This window comes from Tenrec ecaudatus, chromosome 4 (assembly GCF_050624435.1).
Source record: "Tenrec ecaudatus isolate mTenEca1 chromosome 4, mTenEca1.hap1, whole genome shotgun sequence".
Taxonomy (NCBI): Eukaryota; Metazoa; Chordata; class Mammalia; order Afrosoricida; family Tenrecidae; genus Tenrec; species Tenrec ecaudatus.
In genome coordinates, this window is record NC_134533.1 from 99,311,021 (window position 1) to 99,332,610 (window position 21,590).

A 21,590-nucleotide genomic window follows, 5' to 3' on the forward strand; every position below is an offset into this window, starting at 1 on the left:
GAAAGCAAGTGTTTTGAGAATGATGATGGCAACAAATGTACAAATGTGCTTGACACGATGGATGGAAGTATGGACTGTGATAAGAATTGTATGAGCCCCCAATAAAATGATTTTTTAAGTGTAAAAATGAGGGATGTGTTGGTCAGTCAAGATCAATCTTCTGGTGCTGTTCTACTTTGCCAGCACGTTGAACTTGGCAGTTTTCCCAACCGTCGGTTGTAATCCCTGGAGATGACAGATGCCGCGTAGTTGCATTCTCCAGGGGAAAAAAACGGTCACAAGTGTTTACTTAACGGAAGCCAAACAAAGCCGCTGGCTCGCCTCCACCCCCAAATACGGCCGTCGACCCGGGGCGGAGGCGTCTCCCTAGGGGATCTGGCCCGACTGGACTCCAACTCTGGGGCGGCCGGGGAGGAGGAGGCGCACCAGCCGCGGCGCAAGAGCGTTGCCGGAGGATTCCCCAGGAGCCGGCCGCAGCCGCTGCGGGCTCGCCACGTCCCTGCTCCGCACGAGGTGAGCAACCAGGCGCCGGGGTGGAGAAGCGAAGCCCCGTCGGCTGGGGACGGTGGCCGCGCGGAGCCGCCCCGCGCAGCTCCAGGTGGGCGCCCAGGCCCAGCTTCCCCCCCCTCCGGCGCACCTCCGCTTCGCGAAGCCCGCGCGCATCCGGGCCTCCGGCGGCCGCTTCCCCGGCCCGCGGCTCCGCTGGACGCGCGCCCCGGCCAGGCGCGCTGACGTCACCGTGCGTCAGCGTCGGCGCGGCGCTGGCCGGGGGCCCTCAGAGACCGGGGCTCGGCGGGCGAGCTTTCCGCGCGTCGTCGCCGCTGTTCCGGGCGGCCGGCGTGCTCGCGTCTCGCGCGGCGTCCGCCTCTGCCAGCTTCGCGGTGAGTGCAGCTGCTTCCCGGCGCGGGGGCGCGCGGGGCCCGAGGGCCCCGGAAGCTGCTGTCGGACGCGGGTGGGCCGGGCCCCGGGGGCCCTTGGGCCGAGGGTCCGGCGCCGCAGCGAACTCGGCTCCGGCCCCGGCTTGTGCTGCCTTCGGGAGCCCCGATTTCCAGGCGAGCTAATCGAAAGCGACGTTCGGAGATGGACTTGTTTTCCTGCGTCCGTGGGCCGCCGCCCACCCGTCTGGCCCTTGGCCTCGGGCGAAGGCGCTCGTGTGCTGTCCCCAACGAGTTGTGTTGTGCGCAAGGTTTTAGGTTGGGCCCCCGATGCTCTTAAATGGGATGCGTTTAATCGGAGACAGCCCTGCGGCAGCGAGAGCTGGTATGTCGTGCAGTTCCCACAGCGCCCGCCACTTTCAGTAGACGGCTGTGTATTGTGCAAACCCCGTCCGGGAAATGAATGGGTACATCGCAGCCCTTCTCCATTTCTTCTCCAATCGCCGTTTGCATAAAGAGAGCAAAATCGGCAGTTCGGTGCTTGCAGAGGAGAAGTGTGTAGTTGAAGTAGACGTGACCCCGTGCAATTCAAGCACTTTCGCCTGGCTTTTACAGGCTGTGTGGCGTTAGGTATTGTTTTCTAATTGCATTTTGTGGCTGTTGCTTTGGAATTGGGAGGAAATTTTAAAGTTTCAGGGTTTTATGGTTTTGAGCTGTTGGTACATTTTGCCCCTACTGGACTGGTCGCTTTACGTAAGGCCTGCAGAGACTGGACTTTGAAAAATAACTTTGGCGTTCACTCTGCCCCCGCGCTGATAAAGAAGAGTGGAGTCTTTTCTTCCCACCGCCTCTGTTTGCTTCTAGCAAACTGCTGAAAGTTGCAACCGGAGGAGCTGAAAACAGGAACAGCATTTTTCCTGTATGAAAAGGCCCATTAGTTTTCAAAGCTGGCCATTTCTTTCTAACCTGTATAATGGATATTACTGGCCCAGGTGCTTACACGTTGGGCTGCTAACCACAAGGGCAGCAGTTCGAAATCACCAGCCTCCCCACAAGGGGAAAGAGGAGGCTTTCTACTCTGATAGAGGTAACATCTCTGAAACCCAGGGCAGTTCGGCTTTGTGTCCTACAGGGTTGCTATGAGTCGGAATTGGCTCCTGGCAGAGTTTGGTTTTGGTTTGGATGTGTATGCAGTTTATTTTAATTTAGAACTTTTCTAGCCATAGTTTGATGTGTTCGCTAAGGTGTAAATCCTTTTTAGACTTTATTTAGTAAATGGAAGAGTGGTTTGTTTGCCATGAAAGTAAAGTTTTCTAAAATAGTTTTATTTTAATTTTCAGATTTTATACCGCAGAAGACTCTAACGCCACTCCACCTACAGTAATACGTCCCTTTATAGAGACCCAGACACTCTGGGAAGTTGAATTCTGTGGAGTCCATTTAGTATACGAATTCTCTTTTTATAATAGGAAGCATTTTTCCGAATGAAGACTAGTAGGATCTGTTGCCAGTACATGATGCAGAAGCAGTAATTCTGTTGGTCTTAGTTTGTTAGGCATTTGTAATAACACCCAAAGAGACAAGCTGTATGTTTTGATTATTTGGTCATTGGAAATCACAAAGTGGATGATGCTAGAACCAGGCATAGTCCTTAGTGTAGTGTCAAACATTTCTGTTGCCAAAACTGTCTGGTTAAGTTTATGGAAAGACAACATCACGATTCTCTCTGAACCACTTGTATAAAACATTTAGCTAAGAAGAATTAATATTTTGTGACCTTTAAGCAAAATTAATTTCATTTGATGACGTGTACAACATAACAAGCAATGTACAACATACAACACAGATTGTGAGTGTTGACGTCCCCAGATGTTACTGAAGTTAACAGTCCATTACGAGAAGTTACGTGAAATTCATATTAGCTAATGTACCTGTATAAAGACTTCCATTAGCTTACTAGGATAAAGGCTTTTTGTAAATGTTACACTAAAGTGCTGATGGGAAAAGAAGTCATACATAGAGGATTTTTCCCCCTTTTATACTCAGGCCTTGTAACTTGTAATCAAAAGCAAATTAGGGGCATAATTTAAGTATTCTATACTTCTTGAGCTTAAACTATTTGGATTGTAAGCCTCCCTGAAGCAGGGTCTTTTAACATGTTTTCAGAAGTGCATGAACTTCTTTCTTATCATGTTAGTATTATACTAAATTACGAGCAAATAGCATGTAAGTGACCTAAATGGCTTAAGACAGTCCCAAAGAATACCAAGTGTAATTGATAACTTAGAAGAAACAGGCATCAGGTAACCTAGGCAACAACTAGGATGTCTGGGGGTGTACCCAGGTATAACTCCATTTAAGAAGTGACAGTGAATTCTAGATAAGGAGAAAGTTATTGGCTTATTCTTTGAGGTTAAAAAAGTAATTTAGTGTGAAGAGATGAAACGTTTCACGTGACATCAAAAAGTCAAATCACCTCATGCACAAAACTTAGCTTCCAAAGACTTGTCCCAAGGCCCTCTCATCAAACATTTATGGACATAATGGAAGATAGGGTCTTGTCAAGTTGGACAAACAGCAACAAACAAACGATGAAATACGACTATTCATGTGAGCTCTACCGAATGTCTACATATTCCACATTCCCGGCCGGAGTTCCCATCTCAGAACGGAGTCTTGCCCGAGCTGGTTTTTACTACACGGGTGTGAAGGACAAGGTCAAATGCTTCTGCTGTGGTCTGATGCTGGATAACTGGAAACCAGGAGACAATGCCATTGAGAAGCACAGGCAGTTGTATCCTAGCTGTAGCTTCGTTCGGAATCTGAGTTCAGTCACTAATCTGGGATCCACCTCTAAGAACACTTCTCCTGTAAGAAACAGTTTTGCACATTCATTATCCACTTTGGGACATAGTGGCTCATTTAGTGGTTCCTACACCAACCTTTCACCAAACCCTCTTAATTCCAGAGCCGTGGAAGACAGCTCCCCATCGAGGACTAATCCCTACAGCTACGCCATGAATACCGAAGAGGCCAGGTTCCTTTCTTACAAGATGTGGCCACTAACCTTTTTGTCACCAGCAGAGTTGGCAAGAGCTGGGTTCTATTACGTAGGACCTAGAGATCGGGTGGCCTGCTTTGCCTGTGGTGGGAAACTGAGTAACTGGGAACCAAAGGATGATGCTATGTCGGAACACCGGAGACATTTTCCCAATTGTCCATTTTTGGAAAATTCTCTAGAAACGTTGAGGTTCAGCATTTCAAATCTGAGTATGCAGACACATGCAGCTCGACTGAGAACATTTATGTACTGGCCACCTACTGTTCCCGTTCAACCCGAGCAACTTGCAAGTGCTGGTTTTTATTATGTGGGTAAGAAAGACACTCTTAGCTCTGAAAAGACCTCATGCATTTTGATCTCTATGCCAGAACCTATGGGTATTCAGTTCTGCCCTTTATTTAGGCCGCAATGACGATGTCAAATGCTTTTGCTGCGACGGCGGCCTGCGGTGCTGGGAATCCGGAGACGACCCGTGGGTGGAGCACGCCAAGTGGTTTCCCAGGTAATGGTACAATGGTCTGCAGCGTGGAGTTGGGCTTAAAAGAAGGAGGCATACGCACAGGATGGAAGTTGGCATTTAAATGAAAACAAGCCCTTCTACCTACCATTGGGGAATTAACCCATGATAAGACCAGATTTTCATTTTAATTATTTTATTGAGCAAAGTTCTAGAAGTTCTGTTTGCTTTTTCCTTTCTTTTGTAAGCCGATATAATACAACAGACTGACTTATTTATCGTGGCCATCCAGTTCATTTATTTATTTCCCATATTGCTCTAAAGAGCCTGGGTAGTGCAGATGTTTTGCAGTCAGCTGCTAATCGAGGATTGGCAGTTCAAACCCACCCAGTGGCTTCATGGAAGAGACCCCTGGTGAGAGGCTTCTGTAAAGAGCACATGCAAGAAAACCCGGGGAGCAGCGTGCGCTGCCATGCGCACCACGAGGCAGCGCGAGTTAGCAGCAGCGGGTTTCTTTTGCGTGTGGCCATTTTGCTCTAAAGACACATGAAGGGTTCCAAAGATGTAAACTGGGACACAAAGACCAGAAATGAGGAAGAAGGGCACAGGAAAAGTGAGGAGGGCACAAAGTCTACTTAGGAGTGAAGTCATTGTCAGATGGCATGCCAAGTCTTCCGTGACTGCTGAATTTGATCACTTAATATGTTTGCACAGTTTTCTTTTTTGTGATAGGTCACTGGCCACCCGTTAGCCACTCCTGTCTCTGGTGCCTCCTGCTTTCTAGTATAATCTAGAAATAAAGGTGCTTGTTGATGGAAGTAAAAATGGAAATTTCATCTCTGCTATTAAGAGCTATGTGAACTTGGGGCAAGCCATGTGACCCCTTTGAGCCTCTTTCCTCATTTGAAAAATTAGGGACTGGGCTAATTAAGGCTTTGAGCCAAATATCTTTATCAAGAACCACAGTGAGAACTCAAACACTGAGCGACGAGAGTGCTGACGACACTGGGAAAACGTAGCTCTTTTCATGTATGAGTTTTAGTCTCTCAGTTCGTGGCTTTTTGTGTTCGTTTTCCTAACAGCTTTCATTTGAAAGGTTTTTGAGTATGTCAGTTAATCAGTTTTATTTTATTTTTGTACATGCAAAAGTTAATATTTTTATTAGGTGGTCAGTCCCTCAAGAAGTCATGTCAGATGTCTTCTTGCTAGTTGATTTGAAAGGGCCAATATGACCTTAGTTGCTGTATAAAATTACCACATACCACATTAAGCATTTATTTATTTGGCTCTAGAAAACATTTATTTGTTCCAATAAATTATATTTTTATGGATTGGGCTTTTGATATCTTATCTAGGAAACCTTTTCTTGACAAAAAGTATTTTTCTCCTTTCTTTTTTCCTGGAAGTTTTATGGTTTGGAGTTTGACATTTAGGTATATAATGAATATTAAGATAATTATGAATATATTGTGGATATAGCTCGCCAGTCATCCCACACCGCTTGTTAAGGAGCAAAACGAAGGAATGGGTGGGAAGAGGTACTTTGTGAGCTTCCTGTGACACCTTTGAGAAGGCCTGGTAGCTGAGCAACTGTTAGACTGTGGCTTTATGGATGGGTGAAAATAATTGAGAGTAACCCTGGAGAAATATGTATTATATTGTAAAACTTTGGACTACCAATTTAAAGTGCTTGAAACTATGTTAGTTAGGTCACAAAAAAGTATATCATCTGAATAGTGTTTTTCATGCCTCGGTTTATGACCCTTTGTGAGTCTAGCATTGGAATCGATAGAATACAGTTTATATAGGAAGAGTCTGGATGGTTTTATGGGAATTTTGCTTTTATCAGATATACGTGTGTACGAGACTGTACAAAATGTAGTCTGGAGCACAATGAAAAAACACGTCTCAAAAACCATTTTCTAGAATGATCAGGTTATATTTTATATAAAACAATTGTTCTTTTCTAATTACATTTTAGGTGTGAGTTCTTGATACGCATGAAAGGGCAAGAGTTTGTTGATGAGATTCAGGGTAGATATCCCCATCTTCTTGAACAGGTAAATAAATTATTATCATTGGTAACAGTAGATTCTCTTAATTGGTAGTTATTACAAAAAATCTAAGTGATGTTTATATCTGTCTTCTAATTAGTTGAAGCATGTACTTTCTATGCATAATTATGACATTTTTAATTTGTATAGCCAACTTGCTTTTTAGCTAAAAAAGTTCTGTGTTTTTTGGGGAAGAAAAAAAGAAAAAAGCCTGACGCTGCCACTCCACCAGCTTACAGCAGGGTTAGAGAAGCAGCCTTTGCTTTTCCTGGCGTCTCTTTTACAAAAGACAAACCAAAATAACTTGCAAGGATTTACAAACCTCTGAGATAACCCAGCTGAAACCTGACTGTATTAATTGAGTAAAAAATATTTTTTTCCGACTTTCCTGGAACTCTAGAAACTCTGGAATTCTAACCAAAAATGAGGTTAAGTTTGGGGAAATCAGTGGGATAATTAGACAAAAAGGCATCGTGAAGTTTGTAAAGTGCTCCCCTCCCAAAGGCATCTGGGCATTCAGTTAGGGTAATTGACTGTGCTGTTACCCTGTTCAGGGCGCTGGAGAGTTCTGATTTTACCTGATACCTTTCCTCCTGTTTCATAGCTGTTGTCAACGTCAGACCCTCCCGGAGATGAAATTGCTGATCCACCAAGTATGTATGAAAATATTTCAAGTATAAAGTAAGAGTTTTTATGCGGCGAGAATGTTAAGCATGAAAGTATGTAAAGAAAGCGTTTCTGAGGGCATGGCGAAAACTGAAGTTCACAGTAAGATTACGTACATATCTACTGGGTTGGGAACCCTGATAGCTTGTTGTTAAGCACCCAATTGGTACCTGAAAGGTCCATGGTTCGACCCACCAACTGCCCTGTGGGAGAAAAATGAGGCAGTCTGCTTCCAGAAAGATTACAGCCTTTGACCTCAGGGGGCATTTCTGCTCTGTCCTTCAGGGTCCCTGTGGGTTGGAATCAACTTGACACCACTCGATAACAAAAGGTATCCACTAAGAGCCATGGCATTTTAGAGGATTCTAGGACATGTAAGCAGAAGCCTGGTGGTGCCATGATTAAGCTCTTGGCTGCTAAGAGGTAGGTGGTTCGAACCCACCAGCTGTACCATGGGAGAAAGATGTGGCAGTCTGCTTCCATTAAGATTTACTGCTTTGGAAACACTGGGGCAGTTCTCTGTCCTAAAGAGTTGCTGTGAGTCAAAATCGGCTTTGCAGCAGCAGGTCTGGTTAAGGGTGTAAGGGCACTAGTCTTTGTTCTTCAGTTGTGAACATTTAAGTTGGGAAGAGAAGATGTGCAAAAGAAAAGCAGCAATGCGTTCAAAGCAATGTCAAGTGTGTAGTGCACATAATAAGTCCTCTGAAGCAATGGTTCTCAACCTGTGGGTCACGACCCCTTGGGGGGTTGTCAAACAACCCTCATAACACTAGCAAAATTACAGTGATGAAGTAGCAATGAAAATAATTTTATGGTGGGGGGGGTCACCACAACATGAACTGTACTAAAAGGTCACGGCATTAGAAACCACTGCTCTGAAGAGGAAAAGGTTGCTGTGAGCTATCATGATTTGGAAAAGTTAGTTACATATGATTGAAGAATTGGGCCTGATGATAGATACATTATTTGGTGGAGCCTGTGCGACACAAGCAGTGTGCACCCTAAGGTTGCTAATCTAAGGTTGCCAGTTCAAGCCCACCCAAGCCACTCTGAGGAAGAAGGCAAGGATCATAGCCAAGAACACTCTGGAGGAGCTCTACTATTAGTACACACAGGGTCTCCATGAATCGGGGTCCAACTTGGTGGGTATTAACAATAACATGTATTTTGGTTCAAGAATTAGTATCTTTACTGGTTACAACTTGATTTTTTAATTTTAGTCATACTTGCTATTAATGTGTATAATGAACGTATGTTATGGTGTCCAAAATAAGGATGATAATTGTCTACTAATCATATCTAGAAAGGTGTCTTAATCTTGGCATTCCATTCAGGAGGGAGAAGGGCAGATTCTTGGCAGGACCAGAAATGGCGACCATGGTGTGACAGATGCTAGAAACTATCGCTAAGGAGGAGTGGTTCGAAGACTGTGCTCGTGTTTGAGCTGGTACAGAAACGATTTACTTGATGACATGGCACCCGTCTCCTGTCTCATACGGCTGGGAAAGAAAGGCAACTGTGCTGACTCTTCCTGAGATTTATGGCCACACTGTTCTCTAAGAACACCACTTTGCCAGTCTTCAAAACGATGGTCTCACATTGCCTTTCTCCTTACGCTTCTGACACCTACCCTTGCCTGATTGTAAGCTCATAGCCCTGCTTCACTGAACAAACAAACAAGCAAGAGAGAATTATTTCATCTTCCTATTAGAACTTCCAGTGTACATGATGCATCCATATGCTTTGGTTTCTGTTCTTTTATGAAAGATGAGTACTTCTTGTCCCTATCTCAGGGCAATCCTACCAGAAGGCCAACTTGTCTTCTGGGCCCCCAACTTGTGGTTTCAAGTGTCCTTTGCTTTGGCAATGGTCTCCCTTCTCTTACATACTGACTTCCTGTTTCTCATGGATCATTTGTTTCTGCATACAACAGAAGGCGATAGCACTCATACTAAGAAAATATTTGCTTAAACTCATGTCACCATCTAGGTATTGTCCCAGTTCTCCGCTCTTTCTACAAAATGCCTGGGAAGACTTGGTCTGTGCTCACTCTGCTGACTTCCTCACCTTCTGTTCGTTCTTCAAACAGCGACAAAGAGCTAGGAGGGACGTCAGGAACCGTTATCTTGGCATCTACACGGATCAGTTCCCTGTCTTCATCTTAGCGGACCTGTTACAGCAGGTGGCGCAGTTAAAGGCCTCCTACTGGAAACATCTCTTGGCTTCTTGCCACACACTGATTTTCTATTTCATTGGTTGATCTGGAACAATCTCCTTTGCTGGCCCTTCCGTTCTCAAACCTCTATAGTTCAGGGCTACTTGGCTCTCATAGGCATCTCAGAGTCTCAGAGTTCACAGGACCAAAGTAATCTCCCCGTCCTCACCTCGCAGATTAATTGCTTCTCTAGCCTTCGTCATCTCAGTTAATGGTACCTATTTGCTGACGTCAGAAAGTTGACTCAAGGGACAACATCCCTGATTCCTCTTTTCTTCACTTTGCATATCTAGTCTGTCAGTTCTTCTGTGTCTGCATATGTAGTAAATCCAGAGTCTGACCACTTCTTAGCACTTCTTCCACTCTCAACCTAATTCAAACTTCCATCATCCTCGGTCAGAACCTCCCAACAGGTCTCTGCGATTCTGTGTCACCTAGTTATAGTCTGTCTTCTCAGGCCTTTCAGAGCCCTCCTTTCAAAGCACAGATGAGATCTGATCCGTTTCCTGCTTAAAATCCCTCCAGAACATTCTAATAAACATAATAAAATGAATATTTTCGATGGTTCTACATGGTCTGGGCATTGCCTCCTTCTCTGCCCTCTTCTTTCAGTGTGCCCTGGCCAACTCATCTTCATGTATCTTGAGCAGGACACCTTGCCCCTCGACTGAAGACCTTTGTGCTTGATGCTCTCCATGCCTAGAAGACTCCCCCTTGAGTGTTCCATACCTCACTCCATCTTGTTCCAGCCTTGGTTCTAGTGCTGTTCACACAGACTCCACATGAGGTTGAGCCAACCAAACCCAAGCCAAATCTGTCGTTTCCAAGACTGAATACTTACAGAAGCAAACTGCTGCACCGGTCTCCTTTGGAGCAGCTGCTGAGTTTGCACTGCTCACTGCTTTACCCACTGCTCCACTGGGGTTCCTTTCTATGATGGACAAGGGAGCAGAAGACACATGGCAGCAGACCTTGTATATGTTTCTTTTCCAGCAGATGGCAGTAAAGTGTCTTGAAGAACATCTTTTTATGGGTAATTTCCCCTCCTTCCCCAAAGTGCCCTGTGGGCTGTCGTTGACCCTGTAATTGTAAACTGTTTATCCATGGCCTCCCTATCAAAAACACCTCTTTACCTTCTAGTTTCTCCCCCCTCCCCCATTAAAACTCCAACTCCAGGCTCACTGTCAATGAGTCTATTCTGACTCACAGCGACCTTCTAGGGCAGGGTAGCACTGCCCCTGTGTGTTTTCAAGATGGTAACTTTATGGGAATAGAAAGTCTCCTCTTTTTCCCGAGGAGCAGCTAGTTGTTTTGAACTGGTGACTGAGGTTAGTTGCCCAATGATAACCTCTCACTCTCAAAAGTCATAGTGCCTCTTTAGTCATATTTCTATAGCTTCTTTAACCAAGTTTGATGTGAAGTAGGAGCCCTGATGGTGTAGTGGGTTATGTGTTGGGCTGCTAACTGCAAGGTCAGCAGTTCAAAACCACCAACTGCTTCTCTGGAAAAACATGGGGCTCCCTACTCCCGTAAATGTGTGTAGTCTTAGAAACCCACGCGGGCAGTTCTGAGCCTGGTAGCATCACTGTGCGTTGGAACTGATTGATTGGCACGGAGTTGGAAGGTCTTTTGGTTTTACTTGAGTCATCACTTACTGTATTCGTGATCGTGTCATTCTCTATGCTCAACTATGAAAAACTTTGGCTCCTGTTAATACAAGTCTAAACTCTAATGCTCCCTTGACTAGAGAATCTGTGTTTTCTCTTCCCTACCATGGAAGGAGCAGATTATTTTTCACTTACAAATTTGTGTAGCTGTCAAAAGGATAGTACATGAGAATTATTTGAGGCATTTTATAGATTCCTGAGTTCATAACTAGAAAGTCTTTTCTTCAGAAGGTCTAGTATACAACCGGGGAAGTGGCATTTTTCAAAGCACAGCATATTGGTTATACTCTAATTGAACCGTATCCAGTTCACACTTTTGTTTGCGCTCTTGGTCACTGGTGCGTGTGGCTCATCTCCCTTTCCAGAATCTCCGCAGCACGAGATTACTGGCATCATAGACCTTCCCCCCAGCCCTAGTCATAAGGTTGTTGTGTGTAGAACTTAATATTAGCATATGTCTTTTTTTGCAACAGTTCATTTTGGACCTGTGGAAAGTTCCTCGGAAGATGCGGTCATGATGAACACACCTGTGGTGAACGCCGCCTTGGAAATGGGCTTCAGCAGAAGCCTGGTAAAACAGACAGTACAGAGTAAAATCCTTACAACCGGGGAGAACTTCAAAACAGTTAATGATATTGTGTCAGCACTTCTTACTGCCGAGGATGAAAAAAGAGAGGAGGAGAAGGAACGGCAAACTGAAGAAATGGCCTCAGGTATTTGGGGATGTTGGTCTTCCTGCACTCTGCCCCAGGAGGGCACCGAGGCCATCTCACATGTTGCAGGACAGTTAGCACTGCTGCTGGACGCAGCTTCCTTCAGACCTACTGCCATAGAATCCAGTCTGCCTCCTAGTCCGACTCAGACCTGATAGAGACTTTCTGCAGCTGTAAATCTGTACAGGAGCAGATTGCCTCCTCTTTTTCTCTCAAATCCGTTGGTGGATTTGAATTGCCAACCTTAGAGCTCACAGTCCAGTGTTTACTTGGCAGTGCCAACCGCAGCTCCCCAGTCATTTCTAAGCCATAGCTCTTTTTCTGTCCAGTGGAGGACGGGGTACCTCCTCTGATTGTAGACAATTGATGATAGTTACTATAATAGTCTGGGTACTTTAGAGAAACAAATCCTCAGAAACTCATGTATAAGAGAGAGTTTTATATAAAGGTTAAGTGCGCATCAAGAAACCATCCCAACCCAGTGCTGCCCAAGCCCACAGTCCAACATTAACCCATATGTCCGACACCAATCCACAAAGTCCTCCTCCATCTCACAAAACATACACTATGATGCTGACTGCAGGAGGAAAGCTGAATCAGTGAGCATGGGAGCATCTCAGTGCTGGCAGGGGTCTCCACATGGCTGCTCCAGCACCCAGGGCTGCATCAGGGTAGGTTCTTGTGACTTCTCCTTGTGGGTGTCTTACAGGAAGTAAGCCTTGCCAGCTAAAGCAGGGAACTGCTAAGGCAGCTGCACCCTGGTGCGACCATCAGAAAGCAAGAGACCCGAGAATTAGAATGGCGAGGCTCACTGAGCCATTTATCTCTCCGCCCTTCAATTAACCCTATATGTGTTTATTGGCCAGGTTGGCACAATAAACTAACTTCAGTTATTTTCTTTGTGTTAGTTTTACCATGAGATAACCTGGCTTATGTTCATGTGATATTTCTGAGCTCCATTGCATTTCTTTCCTGATACATAACACATTTAAATTGTTTTGCAAAAGCAAGATTTTAAAGTGAGATATTCTTGAGAAGCCCTTAGTGGCATAGTGGGTGACTTGTGGGGCCGATAACTGAGGTCAGTAGTTTGAAACCACCAGCTGCTCTCCAGGAGAAAGATGAGGCTTTGTACGCCCATAAGAATTTAGTATCAGAAACTCATGAGGTAGTTTTTCTCTGCGCTTATAGGTTTGTTAGGAATCAGAATTGACTCAGTGGTTGTGAGGTTGAGTTTTTGATTGTACAGTTCTTAGCTCTATATTTTAAATGTCAGATATTTTAAATAAATGACATTTTACTCCATAATTCTTGCTAGGTGATTCTTACATTAAAAATAACCAGAATTGATGATGAGACCCTCCTCTTGAACCCAAAGGTGGCAGGAAGTGAGGTTGGTCTTCCTCTGGATTGTGTGCTCAGTTTCGGCCTTCCCAGAACAAGTCTTTGGTGTAATCATTTACTCCTTCAAGAAGTATGGATTAACATTTATATACAATGACAGGGGAATATATCTATGTACATATATTTATTTATAAAATATTACGGCAGCGGATGGACATTGGGCCTCCACTCAAGTACTCAATGCAAGAACATTTTGTTCTACTAACATGGCACCCTGCCATGTTCACCTTTTCTGACACAATTCCTGAAGACACAATGGGTGTATAAGAAAATGTGGTGAAGAAAGCTGTTGATGCATGGCTATCAAAAGATAAAGCATCTGGGGTCTTAAAGGTTTGAAGATAAACAAGCAGCCATCTAGCTCAGAAGCATCAGAGCCCACATGGAAGAAGCACACCAGCCCGTGTGATCATGAGGTGTCAATGGGATCATGTATCAGGCATCAAAGACCCAAAACAAACCAAACAAAAAAATCATGTCAATGGGAATGAGGGGGAGAGCAGAATGGCGACCAAAGCCCATCAGTAGTCAGTCGAGCACTCCTAGTCAGAAGGGCCATAAAGAAGAGAAGAGCCAGTCAGGGTGCAGTATAGCACCGATGAAACACACAACCTCCTTCTAGTTCTTCAATGCTTCCCCTCGCCAACTACCATGACCCCAACTCTATCTTACAAATATGGCTCGACCAGACCATGCACACTGGTACAGGTAAGAGCTGGAAACACGGGGAATCCAGGACAGATAAACCCCTCAGGACCAATAAGGGGAACAGAGCAGCGATACTAGGAGGGTAAGGGTAGGGGTGGGGAGTAAAGGGGAACTGATGACGATTTACCAATAGCTCCCCTCCCAGGGGAATGGACAGCCAAAAAGTGGATGAAAGGAGACAGCGTTTGGTGGGACATGGGGGAGGAAGGGGGAAAATGAGCTGATGCCAGGAGCATAAGTAGAAAGAAAGTTTGAAAAGGATGATGACAACATATATACAGATGTGTTTGACACAATGGATATATCATGGATTGTGATAAGAGCTGTAAGAGCCCCTAAAAAGAAAAAGTGTCGAGCATGTGCACCTATGCCAGATTGGGTGCTCACCACGGTGATAGCTGGCCGGGAGTTTTTGCAGTAGATGTGCAGTCTCGCATGCAGGGGCTCGTAGATGAGCCCAGCTCATGAGCCAACAGAGATCAACATTTGGCTTGGAAAGATTTTTTTTTTTTTGGTAAGATGAACATAGTTATAGTTTCAGAGAGCTCGTCTTTAAGGTGGGTGGCATGTTTAAAAGTTTGACTTCTAGATGCAGACAGATAGTGTTTAAACCTTGATGGCATCAGTTCCGAGTTTGGCAGTGCATTTCACTTCAGCTCTCTCATCTGTAAAGTGGATAGAATAGTAATTGGCCCCAATGTCTGGCTGTAGGCATCAAATGAGATATTGCAAGTAAAATGCGTTAGAACTGTACTTAGCACACCAGAACAGTCTGCTTTTTTTAAAAAAGTAGATTGGTTGACTTTGGAAGTGGGAGAGCCCAGGTGAGAGAGAGCCTAACCGAGTGAAACTGTTTCAGGGTTAAGTAGCCACGGTGAAATTTGACCTCTGCAATAAATCTAATCTCCCGAGTTTTGTGACTTCCTCCTGTTTTGTGGGGTCAGAGCATAGCCTTAAATTGTGGAATTGGCAGGCCCAATAGGAGGAGATGGCCACTCTAAGGACCAGGGAGGGAAGTTCCGGGCATGAGAAAGCAAGCCTTGAAGCAGCTGACTGACCGACCTTAAGACTAGAACAGGACATCAGCGCTAGAAGACAGCAGGAGGGAGAATGCTTAAGGTAGACAGTAAGTTGTGGTCGGAGAAGGGAACTTCATAGTCTTAAGATGACTCAAGAAATTCATCCTAGAAAAATGCAAAAGGAGAAGAAAAATACTTTTATAATTTTTTTTCTCATTAAACAAATTGAGTTTGTACTATATAGATATGTGCTCTTCCCCCATCCCACCCCCAACACGGCACTGAAAATAGGCAATTAAATATTTTCCTTATTGGGAAACTAGAAGAAAGTGCATGCTATATGAAATTTATCTCAGAAATTAATGTTCATAGTTCATGAATGTAGGAAAATAACTTTGGAATTTTACACGGTTTGAGAATGAAGGAAAGAAACATTAATTTTAAAAAGTTATATTTGATATATGTAAACTTCAAATGGCTATAAATTTAATGTGTCAGATATTATGTGAAATGTCTTGCATGTATTATCTGAGTTCATCATCACAGCTCTAGGAGAAGGTGCTGTTGCTGTTTCTGTGTTGCAGACAAGGAAGCAGCCTTATGAGGGTTCTGGTACTGTGTTAGACAGGTTTCCATAGAGAAACAAAACCAGAATGCTAGTGATTTTATATATATTTATACCGATAGATATGTAAGAATTGAACAGTTCATTAAATTATAAAGCAGTACAAATGGCTCAGTGCAACCTCACTCCCGTGAAACAGTTGTGAGACACTGTCAGTCCAAGTCTTGAGGGCCGCTGGGTAGTCCTCTGTGGAGTAATTCAGGCTATCCTGGGCCCAGGCAGCAAATAGCAAGGCAGGTCACCAACAGTCAGCCAGATGACAGAGTGTGAGTGTCCCCAGCTCAAGAGATGTCAATTCCAATGGTGTGGCGAAGCAGGTCTTGAAGGAACCTCAAATTACAGCAACACAGTCCACGGGTTCGGTGTCCCACAGGTGGTGTAGCTTGCAAATGGGAGGCACAGAACAAGCAAGGCAGCCGCACACTGGTCTGATGGTCAAACAGCAAGAGAAAAAAAAGGCGAGGTTCGCTGAGCCATTTATATCTCTGCCCTTCAATTAATCTGACACGTGTTTATTGGCCAGGTTGGCACAATAAACGACCTACCTCAGGTACCCAGCCTTAGAGGGTAGGCCAGCATTAGAAAACAAACCTGCCCTGAAGCTCTTCCGCACTACATATAGTACTGCTGCTTATGCTTGGGTGATGAAAAGATCATTGGTTTGTGAAGAATGGAACCAGCATCATGTACACATCAGTATATCTAGAAACTAGATTGGGTATGGGGTTTGCTTTGTTTTTACCAAAAATAATTTACTCAAATACTGAAACAACCAAAAAAGGAACACTGGTTAAGAGACTTGGTTCTGCAATACAATTTTGCTGTGACTTTGAGCACTTAGTCATTCATTTCTCGATGGTTTTTTCTACATCTGAGAATGAGAGACAGTCATTACTTACCCTGACAGGATTGTGGCATCAAATGAGACGGGAAATAGCCCAGCCCTGGTGCCACACTGTTGAGGAAGCTTTGGTCAACATTGACCATGAGGAAAAAAGAGGCTGCCTGCTCCTGTAGATTTATAATCTCAGTTGAAGTATGGATTGTTAAAAGCGCTGTTAGAGCCCCCAACTAAATTTATGTATACATGTATAAATCAAGTAGGGCATTGAAGTAGGAAGTAAATGTTGGCACATCTACAAAATAAAGATTTATCTCAAAACCCTCTCTGAGGTCAGTATGAATCAGAATGGGCTCAATGGCAGTGAATTGACTTATCAAACTAAAGTGATATAATGTGAACAGAAGTCTATTACGAATTCCATGGGGGAAGAAATATAAAGGTGAGAAATTTTTACTTTCAGCAGAATGAAGGAGAAACAGTGCTGACATGAAGAATTTGTTGGGAAATTCCATTTTTAAATTCTATTTTTCCACAAACTTTTTGAGGCCTTTTATTTGTAGACAATGACCCTGTAGGTCTACTCTAGTCTAGCTTCCTCTTCTGGAAGCTTTAAGAGCGATAAGCATTAAAGTACAGACCTTTGTGGGTAAATTGTTTGTGTATTGTTTGTTAGTGGTTGCCTGTGTGTAATTGTAAGTGTTGAATGGATTTTCTTTTTTTTTTACGTAGCTGACTTGACATTAATTCGGAAGAATAGAATGGCTCTCTTTCAACAGCTGACCTGTGTGCTTCCTATCCTGGACAAGCTCTTACAAGCCAGTGTCATTACTAAACAGGAACATGATATTATTCAACAAAAAACACAGGTACCTTTACAAGCAAGAGAACTGATTGATACTGTTTTAGTGAAGGGAAATGCTGCAGCTAACATCTTCAAGAAGTGTCTAAGAGACATCGACTCTACACTATATAAGAATTTATTTGGTGAGTTTATTTGGAAATGATTTTGCAAATCCTTAGGGTGATGTTCATCTGTCTTTTTTCACCAGCAAATCCTATTAGCAGTTGTGTAATCTTTAGCGTGCTCCAGAAGAATGAGTTATTGTGTTGCTCAGGGTAACAATTCCTGATAATGCTTAGCCAGAGTCTGTGCTCACAAACAGGTAGTGGGTTAAAACATCAAGAGTATTAGTTGAAGCAATCGTGTATGTGGTAGGTTGATGCTTTTTAATGTTTGTCTTTCCTCAGTGGAGAAGAATATGAAGTATATTCCAACAGAAGATGTTTCAGGTAAAACGAAATTCACATTTAAAACCAAAACACAACATTACCCTTGTTTTTTAAATGAGAGGTAAAGTAGCAACTATTTCATTGAAGCTGTTTTTCATTAACAGGTCTGTCACTGCAGGAGCAACTGAGGAGGTTGCAAGAAGAGAGAACTTGTAAAGTATGTATGGACAAAGAAGTTTCCATCGTATTTATTCCTTGTGGTCATCTGGTAGTGTGCCAGGAGTGTGCCCCTTCTCTGAGAAAATGCCCTATTTGCCGGGGCATAATTAAGGGCACTGTTCGTACATTTCTGTCATGAAAGCTAAAGAGGCTATGTATGAGCCCACACAGAATAATCTGTAAGATACTCTTGAACGTTGGAAGCAATCTGAAGGAAAGAAAGGAGCCCAGAGTGCTGCTAACCAGAGTGGTCAGTTTGAACCCACCAGCTGTTTCCTGGGAGGACTTGGCAGTCGGCTTCCCTACAGATAGTAGCCATGGAAACCCGGGAGGGCAATTCTGCCCATCTCGTCCCTGTGCGTTGGCAGAATCCACGCCTTGGTTTAGAAGGGAGAATGACTGGCTTTTACTGTAGTAACATTGTGTTCTATTCTGCTTTGGTATGAATAACTTTGTTTCCAAGAAGAAAAAAGTGTCCTAGATCACATTTAACCTTTTGATTTGCCAGGAGAGATTTTTGTTTGCTGAGTTGTACCAGTTTTTATGTGTGGTAGTAGGACGAAGGAAAGCAGTAGCCATGATGCTGCTGTTATGTATCATTTCACAAGTTTCTAGATTTGGAATTCTCTCTGGAAGATTTAAGTGTAGCATAAGAACAAGTTTAAAAGAACTGGAAACCAGAAACTCTGGAGTTTAATCCCAATTGTTAACCAGATTCTCATCAGTGCTTTTTGTGTTGTAAAGTAGGGATTTTTTTTTTTCTTACCAGTAAATAAGCTTTTCCCTAGTTTGTGAAAAATATTTTAATAAAGTGCTTTAAAAAAGGTTATATTATCAAGTATTTATTTCCCCCCTTGATTTGGAAATAAATATTCATGTTGGTGAAAAGCATTTAAAAAATATTGTATAAAATGGTTATAAAATTAGGTATGTACACAAACAATACATGTTACATTGGAAACATTCAAATGCTTGCTACTAAAATACTAAGTTCTTCAAAGAAAATATTAAAAAACTTTTAAAGATAGTGTGATTTATGATATTTTTAAATAATGGCAACCTAGTTGCTTTGCATATACTGGATATAGGGTGGATAAACAGTATAAAAATACTCAATACTAGGTGAATCTAGACTAGCATTTACAATTTTTTTCCTGTGCTTCAGTCTCTTCTCTTGCTTTTCTTTCCACATGATGTGCTTCCCTTGAGTCCAAAGGCAAACACTTAGCATTATCAGTTGGGACCAGTCCCTGCAGGACAGCATGCTTGAGAGAGGGGCTGCAAAACAGAGGAAGCCCCTCAATGAGATGGACTGACACATTGTCTCGAATATAGCTAAGGCCGTGAGGGTAGCCCAGGACTAGGTGGCATTTTGTGTGGTTGTACATAGGGTTGGCAAGTTGGACTCAATTGGTGAGCACCAACAAGATGCCAGATCTCATGCCAGGGATAGTCTTTCCCTATGGTTTTTAGAAGAATGTACAGAGGGTATTTCACACGTTGCAGCATTTACTAGGTTGAACACCATAAACTCTTCTTGATCTTTCAATCTGGAGCTGTTAGGATTCCTTACTAGCTCCTTGGAGTCAAGAAACTTTTCGTCAAAGCTACCCAGTATGTCTCAATCTTAAAATTCTATGATTTATTACCATGGAATGCTATTAAATCCTTGAAGACACTTTCTCTTATTAAACACCACTTGCTATTGAGTTGAGTAGAGCTGGACAGTCAAGAACTAGGGTTCTTTGTGGCTGGTTTGGGGGTAATATGTATGTGAGGCCACTCGCCGAGTGCTGCTGGATAGACTCAAGCCCACAGCCCTTCAGGTAGCGGCCGAGCCTTGCACTATTTGGGTTATTTGCTTAGTAATAGTTATTACTAAGGTATGCCACCACGAACTAAACAATTGAGGGGATAGTAAACATTCCTTCGAATCCTTTAAACAACATTTCAAATTGAAATTAGAACCTGGCCTTTTATAATGGGAGAATTTTTGGCAAACTGCCAAAAATTACAATACTTTTGAAAATGTATTGAAAGCCAATGTAGTTTACTTTTTAAAAAAAAACGACTTACCACTGTTAATTGAGTGATGGTTTACAGGGTTTTTAGTTTGACATTCAATTTGTATACACCTGGTTTAATCTCATCCATTGAAATCCTCCCAGTGTGATATTACTCATCATCCCACTGCCTCCCTGAGTTTCTCCTTCCCCTTTCCCAGTCCTCCTCTCCTAGCCCTGGTGAATTTTGCCCATGGATAGATGTTGCTCTTTTAATTTGGTTTTATTGTTCCATATATATGTAGGGAGCTGCATGTATCCCCACCCTGGATTTTAGCCATGAATTTACTTTCGCAATACAAACTGCCCAAAGGTTTTTCTGCCCTTTGTTCCTTTCCCGCCAGAGGGTGACTGCCTTGACCCTTGCTAGGATTGGTGCTCTTTCACTAGCAGCTGCTATGCTCATTGGTCAATACATGCCTGATGGCATCTCCCCCCAGGCTCACCAGGAATGCTTCATTAGCATACTTACCTGTTTGATCAGTTGCCCGCCACCCCTTCCTTGTTTAAAGATGCACGACTATTGGCTACCTCAGCTGTACCCTATTTTACATGTGACGTAATGCTGCCAGCCCCTCGCTGGCTATTTAAACCTCTGCTCTCAACTCAATAAAAAGAGGCTTGATCAGATTCCTGTCTTGCCTCCATCTCTCCGCGCCCTTGCCCATCTTCATTTCCAGTCCCTCTTTCAGGTGTCCACATTGTAGATGTCCTGCTGGCCAGGACATATAAACCTGGAAATTTAAGCCATGGGGTGGGAGTAGTTGTAGATGTGGCCAAAGGCCACATAATTGGAGTTTTACCTTACATGGCCCATTAGACAACTTTTCTCATGCCACCAGTCTTCTGAAAGCCATGTAATTTATTAATGTGGCCAAATAGCAAGGTATACTACAAAATAGCAAGGAAATACTACAGATAGATGGCTTGAACATATAAATGCATCCCTGTGTGCTGGCCCTGAGGGAAAATCCTTGTGTCCTTTCATGATCTGTGGGCCCAGCATCCTTGGAGATGTCTGGTTTGGCCTTCACCACCTCCTTGGCATAGCAGGTCTTCAATGCAGGGAGCTCAGGTCCAAAGGGCATACAAGTTTACCCTCCCCCCCCCAAAAAAAAAAAAACCCTCAAGTGAAATCAAAGATCAAGACAATGCTTTTTGTTTTTTTAACGTGAGGCGGATAGTGCATTTGGAGTTCTTTCCTCCAGGTCAGACGGTTAACCAAGATTTCTATTTAGAGGTTCTGGAAAAGATTGCATAACAGTGTGCAACCAAACAGGCCAGATTTGTGGTAGGCAGGGAACTGGTTTTGACAGGACAATGCACCTGCTCATGCAGCCATCTCTGCACCTGTTTTTGGCACACAAAAAAAATAGCATGTTTCTCTTGCCCCCCACACTTTACTCACCTGACCTTGCTGTGTGTGACTTTTTTGTTTCTGAGAACGAAGGGAGACATGAAAGGGCAGATGACTTAGAAGAGGTGAAAAAAGGGAGGTGCTGTCAGCCATCCAATCATGTTTAAACATTTTTTCCAAGAATGAAATCACAGATTTGACAAATGTATAAAGTGTAATGGAGAGAACCTTGAAGTACTACAAAAGGTTGTTTTATTTTTAAAAATTAAATACATAGCCTTGGGGGAGGAGAGGATGATTCCGGTTTTGGGGGGTACCCTTTGTGTTCTGCTCCCAGCTCATCTCTCTTGCTGGTAGTTACATGGGGCTGTGCTCTAGCAGAAGTCATTATTATTTAAAAGGCTGTTTGAATC

At 43.5% G+C, this 21,590-nt stretch overlaps 1 protein-coding gene across 4 annotated transcripts; it reads left to right on the forward strand.

Annotated features, from left to right (window-relative positions):
* Positions 1-366: 366 nt before the first annotated feature.
* Positions 367-18,586, forward strand: BIRC2 (baculoviral IAP repeat containing 2). 4 transcript variants are annotated; one of them, XM_075546520.1, is made up of 9 exons: positions 367-513; positions 2,216-4,247; positions 4,339-4,438; positions 6,375-6,453; positions 7,052-7,100; positions 11,469-11,708; positions 17,038-17,292; positions 17,557-17,598; positions 17,703-18,586. In XM_075546520.1, the coding sequence occupies exons 2-9, from the start codon at positions 3,410-3,412 to the stop codon at positions 17,894-17,896; spliced, it is 1,797 nt and encodes a 598-aa protein (XP_075402635.1). In that variant the 5' UTR covers positions 367-513; positions 2,216-3,409; the 3' UTR covers positions 17,897-18,586. The 4 variants fall into 4 exon arrangements, with proteins under 4 accessions (XP_075402635.1, XP_075402633.1, XP_075402636.1 ...); XM_075546518.1 differs by lacking the exon at positions 367-513 and adding an exon at positions 747-881; XM_075546521.1 differs by lacking the exon at positions 367-513 and adding an exon at positions 747-881 and having other exon boundaries at positions 17,038-17,174; positions 17,703-17,839.
* Positions 18,587-21,590: the final 3,004 nt, after the last annotated feature.